This window comes from Sinocyclocheilus grahami, unplaced genomic scaffold, assembly GCF_001515645.1.
Source record: "Sinocyclocheilus grahami isolate Dianchi unplaced genomic scaffold, SAMN03320097.WGS_v1.1 scaffold2253.1, whole genome shotgun sequence".
NCBI classification, from domain to species: Eukaryota; Metazoa; Chordata; class Actinopteri; order Cypriniformes; family Cyprinidae; genus Sinocyclocheilus; species Sinocyclocheilus grahami.
Genome location: NW_015507432.1, coordinates 24,925 through 46,581, shown reverse-complemented (window position 1 = coordinate 46,581; position 21,657 = coordinate 24,925). Strand labels below are relative to the sequence as shown.

Genomic DNA, 21,657 nt, shown 5'->3' with positions numbered 1-21,657 from the left:
TTCTTTATACTGTTATCTTGTCACAGTGTACTGGGGCAACTATTTTCCACTTTAACCTTAAAACTGTGCTTATAATCTGTCATATCAGGAATATGTTGATGTCTGTACTTATTAAACATGTTTTAAAATATGACTGAATAAAACCATTTTTATATGGTTCTTGTTTTCTGAATGTTTCCTCTTTGTTTATAAAGTGAAAACACATTAGCTGTGCTATTCCTAGATTGTCCGAATGTTCAAAGCAATATTTAGAAAATATTAAGGATAATAGGATTTACCCCACTGAACCAGTGAACTGCCGTCAGTCATGCAGAGCTGCTCGTGTCTCCTGTAAACGTGGAACTGCACCGCAATTTATTTGTGTATTTGACATTTTATGTCTGAGATCCCAAATTTTATTCTGTACTGAAGATATTTACATAATAGAGGGAATTCATGTCTTCACGCTTGTTTTATCTCGTTTTTTGTCTAGTCTCTCTAGTCTCTCTTGTTCTCTCTAGTCTCTCTTGTTCTGTCTAGTCTCTCTAGTCTCTCTTGTTTTGTCTATTCTCTCTTGTTCTCTCTAGTCTCTCTTGTGCTGTTAGATACGTGTCTGACCGGATGCTCCTGCAGAGACCAGCCCATCAGCAGCATCCCTGAGAAATTTGTGAAAATCTGTATTGAAATATCAATACCGAAATATCAAAATGGCTTATGGCTAAATTTGAACAATATAGCACTCATGAATGTTAGAAGCTTGGAGGGACTGCACAACTTGACAGAATTACGCATACAGGGCAACAAATACTTTTGATACCATGGACTGCTTTTTAGGACACACTGAACCTTGAAATTTTGGACCTGCACTGCCAACAATTTCACCGCTAACTCGTCTGTCAGTGTCCGGCTTGGTGTCCTTCTATCCCAAAACCCCACTCTCCCGCTCTCACCCGCCTTACCTCTGGCATCAGTGGATGAAAACATCTATATTAATACACGCATCGCCAATCAGACTGTCTATGGCATCACTATCGAACGGTTTGCCCTGACAAAACCTGCAGAAACCTGGTTCACGGTTTATTTCAGCCGTTATGATGCATATGAGATGTAATTTACATGAGTTCAGGAGCCAGCCGCTTCTCAGTGACCTGCTGCCACTTACAAAATATGAAGTGTGTGTGACGTGAAGAACCCTAACTAACCCTAACCCTAACAACCAGTGCATGGTGTTTGTGACGGGCAGCGATCTGAACCTGCTGGAGCAGAGAGACTCATTATTGCCATTGTGTGTGTCATGCTGCTGGCTGTGCCTGCTGGGATGTGTGTTTGCACGAGCGACACAGAACACTGCTTCGAGCGCTGCACGATAGAAGAAGCGACGCGAGAGACACGAGATGCCGGTGATGAAGGAAACAGCACTGCCCAGCTATACTAGACCACATATTAATACACGTGTCAGAGACCAGAGATTCTGTGATTCTTTGTGAATAGAAGCAAACACTGACTGCACTTTAGTTTTCTTCCATTTTCAGTGGGAGGGTTTTCTTGTATGTGCATTGTTTTAAATGTTATAAAATGTCAAACATTAAAGCCAGTGTTGGTAAGTAACTAGTTACATGTAACGGCGTTACGTAATTTAATTACAAAATAAATGTAACTGTAATCAGTTACCGTTACTAAGAAAAAATGTGTAATTAAATTACAGTTATGAAAATGTTAACGATTACAAAGGGGATTACATTTGAATATTTACACACATTCACATACAGATTTAATTGATTTCTTTCCCAAATTGCACTGACTACTCTGCAGTTGTGGAGGTAACGAATTACAACTACTCACGTTACTGTAATTAAGTCATTTTTTCGGGTACTTATACTTTGAGTATATTTTTAAAGCTGTACTTTTACTTGTACTTAAGTACAAATTAAGCATAATAATCTACTTCGTTACTTTTAAATCATAGTTCGTTACTGAGTACGCCCACAATTTGAATTGATATTCAAACCTTTGACTGCACTTCAGTAGCCAATAAAGATATCTGACCGTAAACGGACCAATAACAGCTCTGATATCTGAAGCGGGAAAAGCAGGTGAAGAGCTGATCAGACAGTGAGGGAGCTCAGCGTAATTTATGGACTCAAAGTCTGGAGAAACAAACTACATGGTAGTGTTATCATAAATATCTATATTTTGATACCGATACTGAAACATCTGACACTGTTCCATTACTCATTTCCCACAGTATCTACCGAATATACACCGACACACGCTGCGTCTCTCTCCTCTCCGACAGTGAGTTTGACACGCATCGTCTCCTGTCGATTACAGAGTCTGAATATTCGCACGAGATTGCAGGTATTCCGCATAATTTTATTCATTCCTGCGCAAATGTGGAGAGCGCTTTATTGTAACATGAGAACACAGTCATGTAATCACAGAAAACTCGATGCAAGCTCTCAAATAGGCCTAACTTATACAAATGAACTGCCTGTCCTCTCACTCCGATATTGCTTGTGCACAGACAGTGTGTAATCATGATCTCTCCGTGTTTTTAAAAGTAGACATTATTTCTCTTTGCTCCTGGATTAAACTTTGTCAAAAGTTATCAACCATTCAGAATAGATCCACACCTGACTGATGAAAATGCTACTGGAAATTTTATTGGCTGTAAGTGAAATGCACCAGAAAGCCTTTCAACAATCAAAGATGGAACTTTAATTTCTTTACAATGTGAGTTTATGCTAGAAATGTTTTGGAATGGTATATTTGTCTGATTTGTACATATAAATATCCTAGTCTGCCTAACTGCATCACTACATTGTACAGTCACTACAGGTCAAAGCCATCTGATGTTCCATTTATCTAAATAAACCTCATATATGGCTCTTAAATCACTGCTAATAAAAATTCAGTGTTGTCATATTTTGAATACCTCAAACTGAATTGAGGTAATTTGTTTTATAATTTTATTACTGACTGTGTACTTGTCTTTTTTTGTAAATTCAATTCAGTTTGAAAGCAAATTTGAAATCAAGCTTCCTGCTGTAAGCTTTTGCAACAAAGTTTCCCTATTTTAAAGACACAAATACACAGAATGAGCAAATTTATTTCTCTTTGCTCCTGGATTAAACTTTGTCAAAAGTTATCAACCATTCAGAATAGATCCACACCTGACTGATGAAAATGCTACTGGAAATTTTATTGGCTGTAAGTGAAATGCACCAGAAAGCCTTTCAACAATCAAAGATGGAACTTTAATTTCTTTACAATGTGAGTTTATGCTAGAAATGTTTTGGAATGGTATATTTGTCTGATTTGTACATATAAATATCCTAGTCTGCCTAACTGCATCACTACATTGTACAGTCACTACAGGTCAAAGCCATCTGATGTTCCATTTATCTAAATAAACCTCATATATGGCTCTTAAATCACTGCTAATAAAAATTCAGTGTTGTCATATTTTGAATACCTCAAACTGAATTGAGGTAATTTGTTTTATAATTTTATTACTGACTGTGTACTTGTCTTTTTTTGTAAATTCAATTCAGTTTGAAAGCAAATTTGAAATCAAGCTTCCTGCTGTAAGCTTTTGCAACAAAGTTTCCCTATTTTAAAGACACAAATACACAGAATGAGCAAATGTTTAAGATTTAGATTTTTGTAATGGTAATTGATCAATATTTATACGTATGTAAATAAAAGCCTATATAAAATCGGTTCATCATATAAAGCCAATGTGTATTTTTAGAAGACTTGGATTAAACCAATTTCAAAGCTTTTTCAAAGCACATTACTAGTCTCGTGGCGAACAATTGAACCATGCAAGTCAATACACTATAAAAAAAATCGGGAGAATCCTCTTGTTAAGTCATGATGTAAAAGGACTGCTCTTTCCAGGTCCATGCCTCTACTTATTTCACTTGAGAATACTATCTCAGCAGCCATTTATTAATTCACTATTGAATTAATATTACATATTTAAGCTAAGCAGTCTTAGCTTAACAGTCTCCGTGCTCACAGTATCTCAGACACTAATATTTTAGCTGAATCACTGTCAGGCCATCTGGGATTTCAGTATGGAGATAAAGGTTAGGGTTATAATTTTTCAGTATTACATGACATCATGAGTGTGTATATGCACAGTTTGTTGTTTTTTGGGGGGCGTCTGGCAGAGCGTTAGGACCCAGAAGCGGTGAAGCATGATGTCAGACGAAACAAGCAGAGATTCTTAAAGGGGTCCTATTATGCTTTTTCACTTTTTGAATTTTAGTCAGTGTGTAGTGTGTATGTTTGGGCATAAAAAAAGATCTACAAAGTTACAAATCTCAAAGTCCACTCCAAAGGGAAAAAAATCCCTTTTCAAGAACTACAACGAACAGCTTGTTTGAACTACAGCGTTGTTTTCTGGGGGTTTGTGATGTCACAAAGCAGCCCATTAGAATATCAGTAAAATAAATCCCGCCCACGGAAATTCGAATGGTTGGGGGGTGGGGAGGGGAGGGGCGAAGTCGTGGTTAGAACGCTTGGTTGAGTGCATCAGACAAGACGATGATGAAGAAGTGCTGCTCTAGCATCAAGTTTTGAGGGGAGTCATGAGGGAGTACAGTGCTGGTTTCGCCAAAAAGCTTTTGCTGAAAGACGGAGCAGTTCCCACTTTGTCGGGACAATCTGCTGTATCTGCATCACAGCCTGTAAGTGTGCTGCTTTATTTGTTGTTGTGTGTGTTATTTAAGTTTCAAAGTATAAGTTGTATGCCGTTTCTGCGATGTAATACATATTACCGTTGCACTTATCTGTACATAGTAAATGCAGTTGTTTTAAATTGGTTGTTGACATCCTATCTAAAACATGATTTAGCCAATAAAACAACAATAACGTTTCCACTCTAATATGTCTTGCAATATCCGTGCATGCAAAGGTTCTGCGCGATCCTCTTGTTCAATATTCTCTGGGTCTGAATCCGGCTCAGATTGATATGGCAATATTGACGCCATCCTTAACTAAACCGGAGCAGACGGAACTTGCTGCTTTGGCAAGGGGCGGGGCAGTACTGAAACACTGTCTAAGCTGTTCACCAATCACAATGCACTGGGACAGCTAACCAATCACAACACATTTCGTTTTTCGGACGGCGGGCCTTCATCAAACCCGGAACTAATCGAGCCGTTTGTGCCAGGATGGAGAGAAAGGTATGTTAATAATGTAAATGATGTGAAAAATAATGCGTTTTTCGAACCACCAAGCATGAGAGCATGTTCTAGTACACCCCCAAAACTAATTCAAGGCTTTGTAAAAGAGCATAATAGGACCCCTTTAACCTCTCCTATCCAACCGTGAATCTGCTCTGAGCAAGAGCTGGAGTGGAGGTGCACCACAATAAAACCCCGCCCTTTATTCTATATTCCGTTTCACTTGGAAATACATCACAACGCTGAAGTCAGTTGCAACTTCCGGTTCACGGGTACTTTGATACTGATATTTTTCAAGGTATTGAAGTTAGAAATTCCTGTATCATGACCACTAATTCACATACTTTGTCAATAAGATAAAAGTGGGTTTTGTTCAAAGTAGCTATTATCCACATAGATCTTTGATATGAATATTTTTGGTAATTCATTAAATATTGCCGGCTAAAAAGTAACTAGTAGTACTCTGAGTAGTTTTTGAGAGGAGTACTTTGTACTTTTACTGAAGTACTGTTTTGACACCAGTACTTTAATAGGACCCCTTTAACCTCTCCTATCCAACCGTGAATCTGCTCTGAGCAAGAGCTGGAGTGGAGGTGCACCACAATAAAACCCCGCCCTTTATTCTATATTCCGTTTCACTTGGAAATACATCACAACACTGAAGTCAGTTGCAACTTCCGGTTCACGGGTACTTTGATACTGATATTTTTCAAGGTATTGAAGTTAGAAATTCCTGTATCATGACCACTAATTCACATACTTTGTCAATAAGATAAAAGTGGGTTTTGTTCAAAGTAGCTATTATCCACATAGATCTTTGATATGAATATTTTTGGTAATTCATTAAATATTGCCAGCTAAAAAGTAACTAGTAGTACTCTGAGTAGTTTTTGAGAGGAGTACTTTGTACATTTACTGAAGTACTGTTTTGACACCAGTACTTTTACTTGTAATTGAGTATTATTTCAGCAATGTAACAGTCCTCTTCAGTACTCTTTCCACCACTGCTACTCTGAGACGCAGACTGGTTCGTAGAATCCAGCCATAAAAACGGAATTCCTATAGCCTAACGCGGACGGAACATGCCACATTTTGGACGAATAAATCAAAAGAAGGTCAGTACTCTTGAATCAAAACGCGATATGGACTTGTGTCTGTGAATATTAAGTCGCAAAAAGACAATCTATGAATCCTGCAGGTTCTGCCTCTCTGTGGAAATCAGGCGTGGACTGGCCATCGGGAGAACCGGGACTATTCCCGGTGGCCTGGCAGCCGATTTGGCCCGTTATTTTAATATCATTATTGTATAATTGCCTGCCGAAGGTACTAAAGCGATTATTTCCGAATTAGCCATTTGATAATTAAATCTCTACTAAATCATGAATCGGTTAGTCATGGCAAACGGTTTGGATCAGAGTAATCAATGCGAGAGAGAGAACGGAGAGGACTGTGGAAGCGCACAGATGGAGCAGAGAAGCACAACTACTGTTCAGGGTTTCAAGAGCAGGTCAGTTTCATCTGTAAATATGCTATTGCAGTTTTCTCTTTGTTTACTTGGTTAAGCAGCAGCAGCCCATTGCTCATCAGTCATCACTCAAAATACTGTATAAAGGACATCATTATTATCTATTGTAATGTTACAGTAGTGATTTAGCAGAAAAATAATCATATTTTATAATAGGTTTAGGGGGAGCTAGGGCAGACAACAACACAACCCATATGAAAATTAACGATGATTTTACTATAAATCCAAAGACAATGGTTACTATTGTTAAACCATGGTAACCACAAATTAACCATAGTTTTTGCTACACTAACCATAGTTTAACCATGGAATTTGTAGTAGAAATAAATACAAATCAAATCTGTTTTATGGAGTTTTGTCTAAAATTTGTCTCTAAAAGATGTTTATTGAGCTGACCATTTATTATGTTAAACAACAGTACAATCCATTGAACGCACTGTACTTCTTTTCCTCACAGCTTCATTGTCATTCCTGTCAAAAAGTAAAAGACGGTTTCCGGTCTACAGTCTGTACACATTACATTTCTGTCAGGACCAATATCATCAGAGATGATTGACAATTAGCATACAGTTTGGATTGGCGGTATGGTTCTGTTCTGGGCAAGAACTCCCTGCGCATCCATGCAGCCTAGCATAAGAGAGGAGCGCAGCGATAACCCCCCAGGGTAAACAGAACAGAACCAACATGAATGTATTGCTGATATCGTTAAAGTTCAATAATTTTATGTACACATTTTAGAATTAGTCTGATTCAAAGGAGAATCAGAAGGCTGAATCTCGACTGACAGAGGAGGAGCTGGGGATGGAGGAGGGTAATTAGCTATTGAGCAATGCGAAAACTGCTGATAATACTGAGGGACCTTATACAGTATATGAATGCTTAGATAGGTGTTGTATTCCTACAGGTTGATGGGGATCAGCTGAGAGTCAGCTGATGCGAGCTTGACTAACGTGACCTGCCAGAACTAACGCTACACTTGATTTATTTTGCATGTCCCCAACCTAAGGATTTAAACCTTTTGTATGTGAGGCCCATACAAAAAGTAGGGTTGTCCATGTTTCAGAATATGTTGTGTGGGGATGGAGGAGGGTAATTAGCTATTGAGCAATGCGAAAACTGCTGATAATACTGAGGGACCTTATACAGTATATGAATGCTTAGATAGGTGTTGTATTCCTACAGGTTGATGGGGATCAGCTGAGAGTCAGCTGATGCGAGCTTGACTAACGTGACCTGCTAGAACTAACGCTACACTTGATTTATTTTGCATGTCCCCAACCTAAGGATTTAAACCTTTTGTATGTGAGGCCCATACAAAAAATAGGGTTGTCCATGTTTCAGAATATGTTGTGGGTGTAAGACTGTGAGATTTCCCGGCCTGAAATTTTTTTCCCAGTCCACCCCTCGTGGAAATTAATGGCGCAGACATGCGGTTTCATTTAGAAAATTTTACACATAGGCCTAATGAAGCTCGCGGTGTTTTCAGCCTCTGCCGCCTCAGTATATGAGTACATGAATACATAAACAATCTCTAGAACTGCTCTGAGTCACTTCATGAGCATTTTACTTATTTTGAGAAAACTATCATCATATCATATACAGAGACACCAATGTTTCAGGAGTTTAGTACACAGAATAGGACACATGCTTATTAGATAACCGTATTTGAGTTGATGTATATGTTTTTATTTATTATTATTAATTAACTATTTTTTTCCCAAACCATTGTTAGATGCAGCGATTCCTGTAGTTATGCAAATATTTGGTTTCAAAAACAGTATCAGTAAACTATTTCTTATGATTTTAACAGAACTTCAGATCAATCTCAAAGTAAAAGGTGGTACTAAAGTCTGATTTTGTGGAGGATGTGTTCAAATTTGATCTTAATTCAAGTGATGAAGGATTGTGAAAGTCTGGCAGTGTGAGCACTACTGTAAGGTTAAGCCTGCATGGTGTAGATGTTTGAAAATGATTAACAGTTGCAAATAAACATTCATTAGAAATTTAGAAAAGTAATGTTACATTACTTTAATAAAGTAATTGAAAAAGTTACACTACTATTACATTTGATATAGGGTAATTTGTAATCTGTAACCCATTACATTTCCAAAGTAACCTTCCCAGCACTGATTAAAGCTTAGTGGGAGTCATTGCTTTCTTTAATGTAAAGCGGACCTAAAAACGAGATGTGAAATATTAATGCCAAACACTTCTCAAGATATACTGTACTACAGTTATAGGAATCTGGGTTAGATTACAAATACAATTATAATTTATATTATTATTTAACAATGTAAGAAAATGTCAGTAGAAAGCTCTGATTTTACTAGTATTGCAGCACTGTTATAACACATATTCTACACATATTCTTGCTTTCTGTTATAAATCGCTGGTTTTACCTAATTTAAGTTGCCTTCAATAAAAATGTTTGGTAAATGTTCATGTAAATGTAACAATAAAAATTGAATAGTAAGACAATTACATCAGTCTCTTTTAATTTCTTTAGATAACACTTTAAAAAATTTTTATTTCTAAATTCAGTTATAGCACAGACTTGATATGATGATTCATGATAAACACATTTGACATTCAGATATGCCCTACAGCAAATAGCACATGGATGTTCATCTGCTCTCTTTCTCAGAAAATGTACAGGAAAATTAAAAAACTTTCAAAATATCAGTGAAAAACTCTTTATAAAACAATAAAAAAAAAAAAAGGTTTGACAGCAGTAACTACAAATGAGAGTCCGATGTCCATACAGTCTGCAGACTTTTACCAAAGATCCTCAAGGCAAAAGCTGAAGAAATACAGTCAGTACATACAAGTCACATAAATAATCTATAGAAATCTTAAATGACTGTACAGCATGTTGAAAAACAGAAACACTTAAGGGTAAACCAGACGGCCACTTTAAAAACACTTTCACAAAAAAATAAACATTCTTCTCAGCGAGCTGTTCGTAACATCAAGCGTCCAGCGGTCCATCAAATACGCATCGTATCTGTTACTCACACCGGTCAGTGTGTCAGTAATAGTAGCCTTGATTTGCCTCATTGATTTTCTGTTCTATTCTCATTTTAAGCTCAGACACTAGAGCGGAGCTGATGCCACTGCCGTCTTTGTTTTGGCCAGATCTCTGGGCGCCGTCTGTGCTTTTGCTGGTCCTCCAGCTGGAGCTGCGGCTGGTGTTTCTGGAGGCCAGGGAGCCGGACACCGTGGGCACTGACCGCAGCCGCTCGCTCGGAGGCGGAGGAGGGAGCACCGGAGCGCTGGGGGCCGGCGGCTTGGCTCTGGGGCTGCTGTGGTATGTGTTGTCCCTCGTCTCATCATCAGTGAAGAACTTTCCAAAGCTCAGGTCGCTCCGTCCAAACCACGGCCTGAAGGTCCAACGGCGCGGCTCTTTGGGCCTCCTGCGAATGATGCGGCGCGCTGGTTTGATCCTGTTGGACTTTGTGTTGCGAAAGTACATGATGGTGGAGATCATAACTGTCACCAAAACAATCACAGTAATGATGCTGATGGCCAGGCCAAGAGCTTTCATTGGATTGTCTCGGCTCTGCATTAGAAAAGCAGCCATGGGCCCTTTGAGCCCATTCTGAAAAACACACAAGTGTAAATAATTAGCACATAATGAACTTTCATTTTCTTCACATAAACCACAGTGATATACTATTAAATCATGAGTACATGGATGAAAAAGTACTGTGGATGAACTATGAAATACTATGTTAACTTCCATGTTAGCTCCATGTTTTTATACCAAGGAATTCAGATCATAAATCAAAGTACTTGTGTTTTTTGGCCGCTATTTTTCACACCATTATATTTGCCTCCTGCATTGGGGAAGAAGCAAGGCATAAATTTACAGGTTTTGCATTACCCGCATGTGTTCTACCTCCAGCTGTCAGATCGCTCGTTAATTGGGCCCTGACTCACTCGCGGGTGTGGAGACGCTATTTTTACTTCTCCAATCCCATTACAAGATTAGCCAGCTCCCTCGCTGGAGTCTGTCTGTAAACTGTTTTGTGCTTGTCCTTTAGTCCTTATAAAAACAAGCGAAGCGTCCAGATACGGACGAGCGTGAGGTCATCTGTGCCACTTTTCCTGAACTTGACCTCTAACCCTAAACTCAAGCACATGACTGACAGAACTAACCAACCTGTGAGAATGTCACACACCATCCAGTTAAAATCACAGACTTTGAGTTTGGTCCCCTCCTGTTTGAGCTGAATTGCCCATTAAGATATCTTTTACTTGCAAAAATATCAAGCTGTTATTTGCAGTGATGTCCATTATTATTTAAAGCTTAATCTAAACAGATGACTGAACAAAATTTTTATCTCCGTTATTGGACCTCTGAATATGGCATTGCATAAGAGAAAAATCACTGATTAAAAGCCAGCAATGTTCAATACTAAGGTCTGTACTCACAGATCAGCGCCAGAGCCGTAGATGGAATATTTCACTTCTCCCCAAAGCCCTGAATCCGGGTCTGTCGCCTGGAAAAACACCAGATACACCTCAGTGCTCAAACACAGACACATAACACACACAAACGCTCCAGACGTCCAACATTAGACCCGGAGCTGCAAGAGAAAGCTCATTCTTTACTGTTAAACATAATGTCAAGCTGCTCACGGTCACTGAGACGAGGTTGGAGCCTCCTGGGGAATTCTCAGGGATCCTGGCGATGTAAAACTCAGAGGAGAACTTGGGAATGTTGTCGTTTGTGTCCAAAAGATTGATGACGATCTCCGCAGTGGCACTGAAGCGCTCGGGAGTGTTGATCTCCACCGCTAACAGCTGAAAAACAGCACACACACTGCTCAGGATAAAACATTCAGCTAAAAGATAACCTACTGTCAGTGTGATCAAAATAAAAGATCAGGATCAGACCTTGAATGTTAAGAACTGGTATTTTTCGTAGTCGATGGCGGACGAGTTTTCCACGATGATGGTGACCTGGGCTTCATTGAGAACCGTCTGAGGAACCACACGGAGAACTCGAGAAGGTCCCACCAACAGCAGCCTGAACTTAGCATTTGCTCCCTGAACGAGAACAGGAGATTCAGAGAATATGGAACATTAATGGGGGAAAAATATATTAAAACAGTCACAGAAAAAGCTCCTCATAATTTAACAAAGTGCTATTTCTAATAAAAGTGTTTTTTTAATGCATAGAAAACAGTCAAAAACAGCTAATCATTTGTATGGCAGGTGTCAACAACCTTAATCTTAATCACTGTGCCATAATGTGTGTGAATCTCAAGAGTTTGTGGTTTGTGTGTGAAATGTGAAGGACTGAAAGCATACAGCACTGCTGCCTTATTCTTCTGTTAACCTGGAGTTTAATTCTCTCACTTTTAGTATTTATAGCTTAATGCTATTAATTTGAGCTAAATGAAATACACCTCTCTCGCTCTGGTAGCTAACCCGGGTGTATAAAGCAGCAGTTTAATGTGCACCTGGTCCGAGTCGTTGACCGTGATCTTCAGGCCGCGGAGTATCTCTCCTTCCGGCGGATGCTCGTACATGCTCAGCTCGAAGCAGTTCTGTGGGCCGTTCTCATCGTAGAAAGTGGGCGGATGGTTGTTGAGGTCCACCACACGAACAGTGACTGTGGTCACGCTGTAATCAGAAAACCTGTCGGCTCCAACCTCTGCAGCCTTGATTTACAATAAAATAAGTTTTATTAGGCCATGTGTGATGCTACTTAGAAACACTTACTCAAGCTTTAGTGATATTCATATCATAAATATAGACAACCTTGACTTGTAACTCGTATAACTCGTTCCTCAGCTGTACAGGGAAAGATGTCAAGCTGATACAGCCGCTCGTGCTGTTGATGCTGAAGAAGCCATCGCTGCCTTTAGTGAACAGAAGAGGAGACAGGAGATATTACTGATGGAAGTATTTATGACACGATGAATGTCTAGCTCTGGAGTTCAGAAGTTAAATGAGCAGTGAGGTGATAACGCAGCTGACCGCTCAGAATGGAGTAATGCATGGTGTTGGGGTTGTTCTGGTCGCCGTCTTTGGCAGAAACAGTGAATATCTCTGAGCCCTGCACACAAAACACACAAACAGACAGAGCATCGCCATAAAAGCTCAGTTACTGGACATCCTCCGCCAGTCAATACAGTCAAATACATTGGAGTCTAGCACTCATTTATCACTAACCAGTTACAATGAGTAGAATTTTTTTTTTTAATGTGACTCCTCTAAATGAAAATCTCTGAAGATTTCTTGAAAAGTAATTGAACACAAGCACAATGAAGGTATTACTTGAGCTGGAATGTTTAGTTCTATTTTTTCAGGATTTTAGATATGAAATCATGTCACACTTACTGGTACAGAGACTTCATACACAAATCCAAAATACGGAGTAGCAACAAACACTGGAGGAGAATCCTGGGTATCGAGGACATTGATGGTTATGATGGCTGTGGAGGTCATGACCTGGTATTTTCCATGATATTTACCCCCGCCATCCTGAAACAGACACACAGCTCTGAGCATCTGGTACTTACTGAGAAATCAGGAGAAAATTCTTCTCCTCTTTGCACTCCATGTGGACTTCACTGTTACAAGATAAATGCCTTTACGAAAGATCACCACAAACAAGCTGGTCTATCTCAGAGGACAGAGGGATTTCACACGGTTGAGTCTGTTGTTCACCTTTGCAACCACAGTGACAAAATGAGTCCTGGAGACCTCGTAGTCCAGCGATTCTCCGGATCTGATGCGCAGAGCTCCACTGTGACCGTCGATGGTGAACTTAGTGCTGGGTGTCGACTGCAAACGAAATGATAACTGATGAAGGAATGTCTCCTGAAACAAATAATGCAGAGATTCTCAAATCTGGCCCACGAGATCCACTGTCCTGCAGACTTCAGCTCTAACCCTAATCAAACACACCTGAGCATGCTAATCAATGTCTTCAGGATCATTAGAAAATCACAGGTAGGTGAGTTTGATCAGGGTTGGAGCTAAACTCTGCAGCGCATTGGCCCACCAGGGCAAGATCTGAGGAACCCTGATATAATGCATCTCTCAAACACTTCAGGAAGCAATCTGTTCCAAAATATGACATATAAAACTCTCACTGAACACCGTCACAAGCTGCTGAGATATTAAACAATACTGGATGAAGTATGCAGTATGCATGGGCTCACAGTGCAATTTTGATGCGCTTTGGATGTAATTATAACAGAACTGATGAGAAATGATAGACATTCACTTGTCATGTGTTTTCCTCGGGGGAAGCTGCACTGGAGGCTGGATGCTCCGCTGACCTCAGATGCCTCACACTAAGCCCTCAACCTGCCTAAATGTAATTGAAATTTAATCCAGTAGCAGCACATTTTCTGATGGTGCTTTGGTGTCACGGTCTGTTCGATGGCCAGCGATACGAGCCTGTGACTGTCCTCTACAAACTGAGCCTCACACAGATTTAATGCTGGCATTACAGATTCAGATATCCTCACTGATTATTATCTTGTTCCCTTGAAGAGAGACTAAATGATTGAAGCGTGACTCCACAGGAAGTGGTTCTGTCTGACCTGCAGGTAGTAGGTCACACTTCCTCCGGACCCGAGGTCTCTGTCGACGGCCTGGACTCTGTAGATGCTGCTGCCTGAAGCTGCGTCCTTCAACACACACCACACACACTTCAACAACAACTCATGATGACACTTATCTGTTCATTTCCAAACCGCTTCTCATTCTTACCTCGGGGACGTCCACTACGAGCGGCAGATCCAGAAACTCAGGCTTTTCATCGTTAGCATCTGTGATGAACACTCGAACATTTTCTACAACCTGGAGAAGAGAGATATAAAATAAATCTGACTTTACCAACAGTACATACACCCTAAAAACACATTCAACACGATACACATAATAAGCAGAAGACTATGGGATTAAATAATAATTAAGGAACAATATAATATTTATGAAATCAGCTGTCAAAGGCAAGCATATTTCTTAAAGGTGAAGCGTGTAATTTTGGCACCAGTAGGTATTAATCAAAATACAATAGGTAACAATATATTATTATTATTTTTATTATTAATCAAAATAAAATAGGTAACAATATATTTCTCCAACAATAATTATACTAAAAAACAAAACAAAACATTTAAAAACATTGAATCAGGGTTCTATATTTTTAACATGGCATAACATTAAGTATGTATGAGCTTTATCTAAACTGAGAGTGTTTGTTGTCTGTGAAACAGCTGTTTCGTCATCAGAGAGACTGCTCTGAAATCACTCTCGTGGTGATGTTGTCATTTCAGTCCGAAGCGAATCGATCTGTGCAGCGAACACAGCGGTTCTCTCTTCAGGGATGACTGACTTACACACCACAAACTAGCTGAACATACAAACAATCACACACTTCAGCTTTAAGAAATAATCCTGTGATCAAAGCTTAACAGAATCATGTTTTTCACCTTATTTCTGCCATCTGTGATGGTCACAAATGCAACGATCTCATCCTGAACCTTAACAATCGAAACGAGTGAATTACTAACACAGATACGTTTGACTTCATGGTTTATTTTCCAGAACTATGTCGACATATTGTGTCGGGATCGATCCCCATCTACTCTCACCTCTCTGTCCAGTGTTTGGATGAGAGTCACGTTCCCTGATTTGGGCTCGACGCTGAAGTACTCTTTGGAGCCCTTATCAAAGGTCATGTCGTAGGTCACCGGCTCGCCTTCGGGGTCAGAGCCGTTCAGTGTGTAAACATGAGACCCTGTGGAAGAATGAGTCAGAATTACACATGATCTCCGGTGAACTGTGTGTGTTTATGATCTTAAAGACAATATTTACTACTATAAAGTATCTTAGTAGCAAATATTATCATATTTGTTAAATGTAGTACAAGCAGGGTCATATCCACCATAAACAGATATAGACACGTCCCAGAAATTCAGCTAACATTAAAATGTGCTCGTCAATATCGAGAAGATCCTAGAACCCAAACAATTCCCCATCACTCGTATTAGATTACAATTAGCTGAATATTTCTTTCTATAAAAATCAAACAAATATTTGCACACAATAAATATGTATTCAGCAGGATCAGAGTGATTAGGCTCATTATATCGATGTTCTTTGATTAGTTCAATATGACACATTCAATCTGTGCTTATATACAGTAAGTACATGTGATGTTCTTTTATCATATTGTCTGTTATTCCTCTCTATCTGACAGTACGTTATCATAGAAGTGAATGCTAACCAACGGATGTGTCTTCAGAGATGCTGAATAACCCCATGTTTCCGTTGCTGCTTCCAGCTCCATTATCATAGAAACACGGCGCAAAGTCAGATCGCCCTGAAAAATACAAATCCCTGAAACTCAGCATTAAATGACATGGAAATACACATCAAACATTTAAACCTACTACACCTCATGATGATGTTCACACACACAAAATCACAGACAATGTGGTAAATAAAGTGTGGGCTGTGATGTGATTTTGAGTGAAATCATTGACATTAAAATCATCTGGACCAATTCAACTGAAATTCAGTCTCAGTAAAGAATGTCACTGAATTTTAGATAACTGCTCCAAAACTAAAACAATAGTTCTACTGCAAATTCTAATGATTTAAGTCAAGAGTGTATTTTAAAGCACAAAGTAGCTAATTTCCGAAGCACAGCTCTGCTGTCCTGCAAACACTCGCTCAGTTCTTCTATTATACTTAAAGGATTATTGAGACAATCACAGTTTGAAGCGGATTACACACAGACTACAGACTCGTCTCTAACCAGTAAAACAGCCAGTAACTCACCCATAGACACGCACAGTGAGATGAGAAGAATTAAAGTCATACTCTTCATCCTGCAGCAGAAGTGTAAAGAGACTGAAGGATCATATGGAGAGCGCTGCAGCTGCTGCTCGTCTGAAGACGTCTTTACACACGTCTGAGCGCAGCTTCAGTAATCCTGTGACTCAAACCAGACCCAACACAACACCGCCGACCCACAGGAATGAAGGGAAACTCAATGAAAAACTCAATTTGAATAGAAAGTGTCAGGTTAGTGTGTTCACTTAAGAGTTTTGAACACAGTGCCATGTCTTTATTTTCAAACGTAAGATGCAAGTTTATCCTTCAGCAGCAGACTCCATAACTCCCGCTGTGACCTGGACTCAGAACTAAATGAAATGGAATGACAGAACCTTCAATACATCCATACTTTTCCTATGAAGTCTACAAGTGCATCAGCTCCTGATAAAGCACAGCATGTCACTGACCTATTTTAAGGGCTGAATGTGACGTACATCTGTTTTTTTGCATCACACATTTCACACATTATGGAGCGAAAACACAACAGAAATTGAGTTCTTTCTTATTTGAGTAAGTGTACGAGTAACTGAACATTAAAGATATGATCGATCTGCCCTGAACACACAGACTAGCAGACACTCCAGAGTTTCACTGCAGGAACAAATAGTTTCAAAGAATAGTCTGGATTTCTGGATAACACTTGATATGAATGACAGCGAGTTGTTGAGTACAAGGGCTGGAATGATGGAGCTTCTTTTTGATGCTGTAAAATGTTATATGCAGTTTGAAAAATATGAAATATGATCAAATAAACAGATCAGATTTACTCTACTCAACCAAACAACTCACAGAAGCAGTTCAAGGACGAATCAGACAGTAAACAGTTCACTGAGGTTTTGTGTTTTTTTGTCTGATCAGTTTCTATGCCATCGCTGAAAACATCCTACATCCATTTCAGTGCGAGACGAGCCTATCTGTGTTCCTACTTCTACTGCAGAACAACTAATGAACACAGATCATATTTGAAAACATATTTAAATCATTAAGCCACTTAAGGCATGCATTACTGTAAGTATGTTGTCAGTAAAGCGTGCTGATAAGATTTGGAGTGAAATCACTGTACTCATGGTCTCAAGCAGATTATTGCTTTATTAAATGGCGGAAACAGTAATTTAATAACAGACATCCTTCTCAATACAACATTAATATTAGGAATAAATAAATTATTGTTCCATCGAGTATTATAGTTTATTAGCTGTGGCTGTTCACAATTCTCAAGCAACATAAAAAAATAGTCTTGTTAATATGTATCATATGCGTCAAGCTTCATACGATTCATCCACTCTGAATTTAGATTTGTAACAATCTGTATTAAATATATATAATATGATGGCAAATTAAGAACTTCTTAAATCGTAATTATGACTGAGTAACTCAGGATCTTGAAGCTTTCAGTCGCCAAGGGTTTTCAAGAAGGTTTGGTCATTATATTTTAAAATACAGCTACTTTGTTTGCATCTTACCTCATATGTGTTTAAGTGTAACATTTGTTACATAGCGTGAATTTTACTGTGAAAAAAATGTATTCTGTTCACTCTGTGAACTGAATCTGTGATTGTGACTTCAGTGTTTCTCCTCTCAGGGGCGTATCTACAGCATTTTAAACGAGAGGTCAGTCTCTGGGGCAGTGTATACACGATGTTAATAATATATTAATTGCGCAGTGTGAGATTAATTGGTAACAGAACTTTGTGAGATCGCGATAAACAAAGAGTGACAGCTGTTTAGTGGTTATGATCGCTCTCTGCGAGCTTTCTAGGCTTATAATCCATTTAAAATGTAGAACTTTGTTTTTCGGCCACACACACACATTGCGAAGATTCGGTTACCATAGCAATAGACGGGACAAAATATGTGAAAATGTGCATTAAGACTAGAGCACCCTCACTCATTTCAGAAGCACCCGCAGTGATTATTTCTGGAACCTGGTTGATACACTTTTATTGTATGGTGTCACGGTCTGTTCGATGGCCAGCGATACGAGCCTGTGACTGTCCTCTACAAACTGAGCCTCACACAGATTTAATGCTGGCATTACAGATTCAGATATCCTCACTGATTATTATCTTGTTCCCTTGAAGAGAGACTAAATGATTGAAGCGTGACTCCACAGGAAGTGGTTCTGTCTGACCTGCAGGTAGTAGGTCACACTTCCTCCGGACCCGAGGTCTCTGTCGACGGCCTGGACTCTGTAGATGCTGCTGCCTGAAGCTGCGTCCTTCAACACACACCACACACACTTCAACAACAACTCATGATGACACTTATCTGTTCATTTCCAAACCGCTTCTCATTCTTACCTCGGGGACGTCCACTACGAGCGGCAGATCCAGAAACTCAGGCTTTTCATCGTTAGCATCTGTGATGAACACTCGAACATTTTCTACAACCTGGAGAAGAGAGATATAAAATAAATCTGACTTTACCAACAGTACATACACCCTAAAAACACATTCAACACGATACACATAATAAGCAGAAGACTATGGGATTAAATAATAATTAAGGAACAATATAATATTTATGAAATCAGCTGTCAAAGGCAAGCATATTTCTTAAAGGTGAAGCATGTAATTTTGGCACCAGTAGGTATTAATCAAAATACAATAGGTAACAATATATTATTATTATTTTTATTATTAATCAAAATAAAATAGGTAACAATATATTTCTCCAACAATAATTATACTAAAAAACAAAACAAAACATTTAAAAACATTGAATCAGGGTTCTATATTTTTAACATGGCATAACATTAAGTATGTATGAGCTTTATCTAAACTGAGAGTGTTTGTTGTCTGTGAAACAGCTGTTTCGTCATCAGAGAGACTGCTCTGAAATCACTCTCGTGGTGATGTTGTCATTTCAGTCCGAAGCGAATCGATCTGTGCAGCGAACACAGCGGTTCTCTCTTCAGGGATGACTGACTTACACACCACAAACTAGCTGAACATACAAACAATCACACACTTCAGCTTTAAGAAATAATCCTGTGATCAAAGCTTAACAGAATCATGTTTTTCACCTTATTTCTGCCATCTGTGATGGTCACAAATGCAACGATCTCATCCTGAACCTTAACAATCGAAACGAGTGAATTACTAACACAGATACGTTTGACTTCATGGTTTATTTTCCAGAACTATGTCGACATATTGTGTCGGGATCGATCCCCATCTACTCTCACCTCTCTGTCCAGTGTTTGGATGAGAGTCACGTTCCCTGATTTGGGCTCGACGCTGAAGTACTCTTTGGAGCCCTTATCAAAGGTCATGTCGTAGGTCACCGGCTCGCCTTCGGGGTCAGAGCCGTTCAGTGTGTAAACATGAGACCCTGTGGAAGAATGAGTCAGAATTACACATGATCTCCGGTGAACTGTGTGTGTTTATGATCTTAAAGACAATATTTACTACTATAAAGTATCTTAGTAGCAAATATTATCATATTTGTTAAATGTAGTACAAGCAGGGTCATATCCACCATAAACAGATATAGACACGTCCCAGAAATTCAGCTAACATTAAAATGTGCTCGTCAATATCGAGAAGATCCTAGAACCCAAACAATTCCCCATCACTCGTATTAGATTACAATTAGCTGAATATTTCTTTCTATAAAAATCAAACAAATATTTGCACACAATAAATATGTATTCAGCAGGATCAGAGTGATTAGGCTCATTATATCGATGTTCTTTGATTAGTTCAATATGACACATTCAATCTGTGCTTATATACAGTAAGTACATGTGATGTTCTTTTATCATATTGTCTGTTATTCCTCTCTATCTGACAGTACGTTATCATAGAAGTGAATGCTAACCAACGGATGTGTCTTCAGAGATGCTGAATAACCCCATGTTTCCGTTGCTGCTTCCAGCTCCATTATCATAGAAACACGGCGCAAAGTCAGATCGCCCTGAAAAATACAAATCCCTGAAACTCAGCATTAAATGACATGGAAATACACATCAAACATTTAAACCTACTACACCTCATGATGATGTTCACACACACAAAATCACAGACAATGTGGTAAATAAAGTGTGGGCTGTGATGTGATTTTGAGTGAAATCATTGACATTAAAATCATCTGGACCAATTCAACTGAAATTCAGTCTCAGTAAAGAATGTCACTGAATTTTAGATAACTGCTCCAAAACTAAAACAATAGTTCTACTGCAAATTCTAATGATTTAAGTCAAGAGTGTATTTTAAAGCACAAAGTAGCTAATTTCCGAAGCACAGCTCTGCTGTCCTGCAAACACTCGCTCAGTTCTTCTATTATACTTAAAGGATTATTGAGACAATCACAGTTTGAAGCGGATTACACACAGACTACAGACTCGTCTCTAACCAGTAAAACAGCCAGTAACTCACCCATAGACACGCACAGTGAGATGAGAAGAATTAAAGTCATACTCTTCATCCTGCAGCAGAAGTGTAAAGAGACTGAAGGATCATATGGAGAGCGCTGCAGCTGCTGCTCGTCTGAAGACGTCTTTACACACGTCTGAGCGCAGCTTCAGTAATCCTGTGACTCAAACCAGACCCAACACAACACCGCTGACCCACAGGAATGAAGGGAAACTCAATGAAAAACTCAATTTGAATAGAAAGTGTCAGGTTAGTGTGTTCACTTAAGAGTTTTGAACACAGTGCCATGTCTTTATTTTCAAACGTAAGATGCAAGTTTATCCTTCAGCAGCAGACTCCATAACTCCCGCTGTGACCTGGACTCAGAACTAAATGAAATGGAATGACAGAACCTTCAATACATCCATACTTTTCCTATGAAGTCTACAAGTGCATCAGCTCCTGATAAAGCACAGCATGTCACTGACCTATTTTAAGGGCTGAATGTGACGTACATCTGTTTTTTTGCATCACACATTTCACACATTATGGAGCGAAAACACAACAGAAATTGAGTTCTTTCTTATTTGAGTAAGTGTACGAGTAACTGAACATTAAAGATATGATCGATCTGCCCTGAACACACAGACTAGCAGACACTCCAGAGTTTCACTGCAGGAACAAATAGTTTCAAAGAATAGTCTGGATTTCTGGATAACACTTGATATGAATG

General features: G+C 39.1%; 3 protein-coding genes across 4 annotated transcripts; all 3 read right to left on the bottom strand.

The window, feature by feature from the left end:
- Positions 1-9,179: 9,179 nt before the first annotated feature.
- On the bottom strand, positions 9,180-10,456 carry LOC107574496 (cadherin-related family member 1-like). Its single transcript, XM_016260950.1, has one exon. It carries the CDS (start codon positions 10,439-10,441, stop codon positions 9,728-9,730), a length of 714 nt encoding a protein of 237 aa, XP_016116436.1. The 5' UTR covers positions 10,442-10,456; the 3' UTR covers positions 9,180-9,727.
- Positions 10,457-11,100: 644 nt separating this feature from the next.
- LOC107574495 (cadherin-related family member 1-like) lies at positions 11,101-17,029 on the bottom strand. 2 transcript variants are annotated; one of them, XM_016260948.1, is made up of 14 exons: positions 16,513-17,029; positions 15,956-16,051; positions 15,321-15,466; positions 15,159-15,209; positions 14,434-14,523; positions 14,265-14,351; positions 13,381-13,533; positions 13,051-13,194; positions 12,688-12,766; positions 12,469-12,569; positions 12,168-12,368; positions 11,599-11,751; positions 11,341-11,505; positions 11,101-11,201 (listed from the first exon to the last, which is right to left on the bottom strand). In XM_016260948.1, the coding sequence occupies exons 1-14, from the start codon at positions 16,559-16,561 to the stop codon at positions 11,130-11,132; spliced, it is 1,587 nt and encodes a 528-aa protein (XP_016116434.1). In that variant the 5' UTR covers positions 16,562-17,029; the 3' UTR covers positions 11,101-11,129. The 2 variants fall into 2 exon arrangements, with proteins under 2 accessions (XP_016116434.1, XP_016116435.1); XM_016260949.1 differs by having other exon boundaries at positions 13,381-13,497.
- Positions 17,030-18,527: 1,498 nt separating this feature from the next.
- Positions 18,528-21,113, bottom strand: LOC107574497 (cadherin-related family member 1-like). Its single transcript, XM_016260951.1, has 6 exons — positions 20,949-21,113; positions 20,392-20,487; positions 19,757-19,902; positions 19,595-19,645; positions 18,870-18,959; positions 18,528-18,787 (listed from the first exon to the last, which is right to left on the bottom strand). The coding sequence occupies exons 1-6, from the start codon at positions 20,995-20,997 to the stop codon at positions 18,656-18,658; spliced, it is 564 nt and encodes a 187-aa protein (XP_016116437.1). The 5' UTR covers positions 20,998-21,113; the 3' UTR covers positions 18,528-18,655.
- Between the last annotated feature and the right edge of the window lie 544 nt (positions 21,114-21,657).

What these genes read in the sequence shown, in the direction of transcription:
- LOC107574497 (XM_016260951.1), bottom strand. Translation starts at nt 20,997, where the DNA reads ATGAAGAGTATGACTTTAATTCTTCTCATCTCACTGTGCGTGTCTATG. An exon ending in CTCTGAAGACACATCCGTTG is followed by an intron (nt 19,903 to 20,391) that starts GTTAGCATTCAC and finishes ATTCTTCCACAG; the next exon opens with GGTCTCATGTTTACACACTG. An exon ending in TCCAAACACTGGACAGAGAG is followed by an intron (nt 19,646 to 19,756) that starts GTGAGAGTAGAT and finishes TCGATTGTTAAG; the next exon opens with GTTCAGGATGAGATCGTTGC.
- LOC107574496 (XM_016260950.1), bottom strand. Translation starts at nt 10,441, where the DNA reads ATGGAAGTTAACATAGTATTTCATAGTTCATCCACAGTACTTTTTCAT.
- LOC107574495 (XM_016260948.1), bottom strand. Translation starts at nt 16,561, where the DNA reads ATGAAGAGTATGACTTTAATTCTTCTCATCTCACTGTGCGTGTCTATG. An exon ending in TATACGAGTTACAAGTCAAG is followed by an intron (nt 12,369 to 12,468) that starts GTTGTCTATATT and finishes TTGTAAATCAAG; the next exon opens with GCTGCAGAGGTTGGAGCCGA. An exon ending in CCAACCTCGTCTCAGTGACC is followed by an intron (nt 11,202 to 11,340) that starts GTGAGCAGCTTG and finishes GTGTTTTTCCAG; the next exon opens with GCGACAGACCCGGATTCAGG.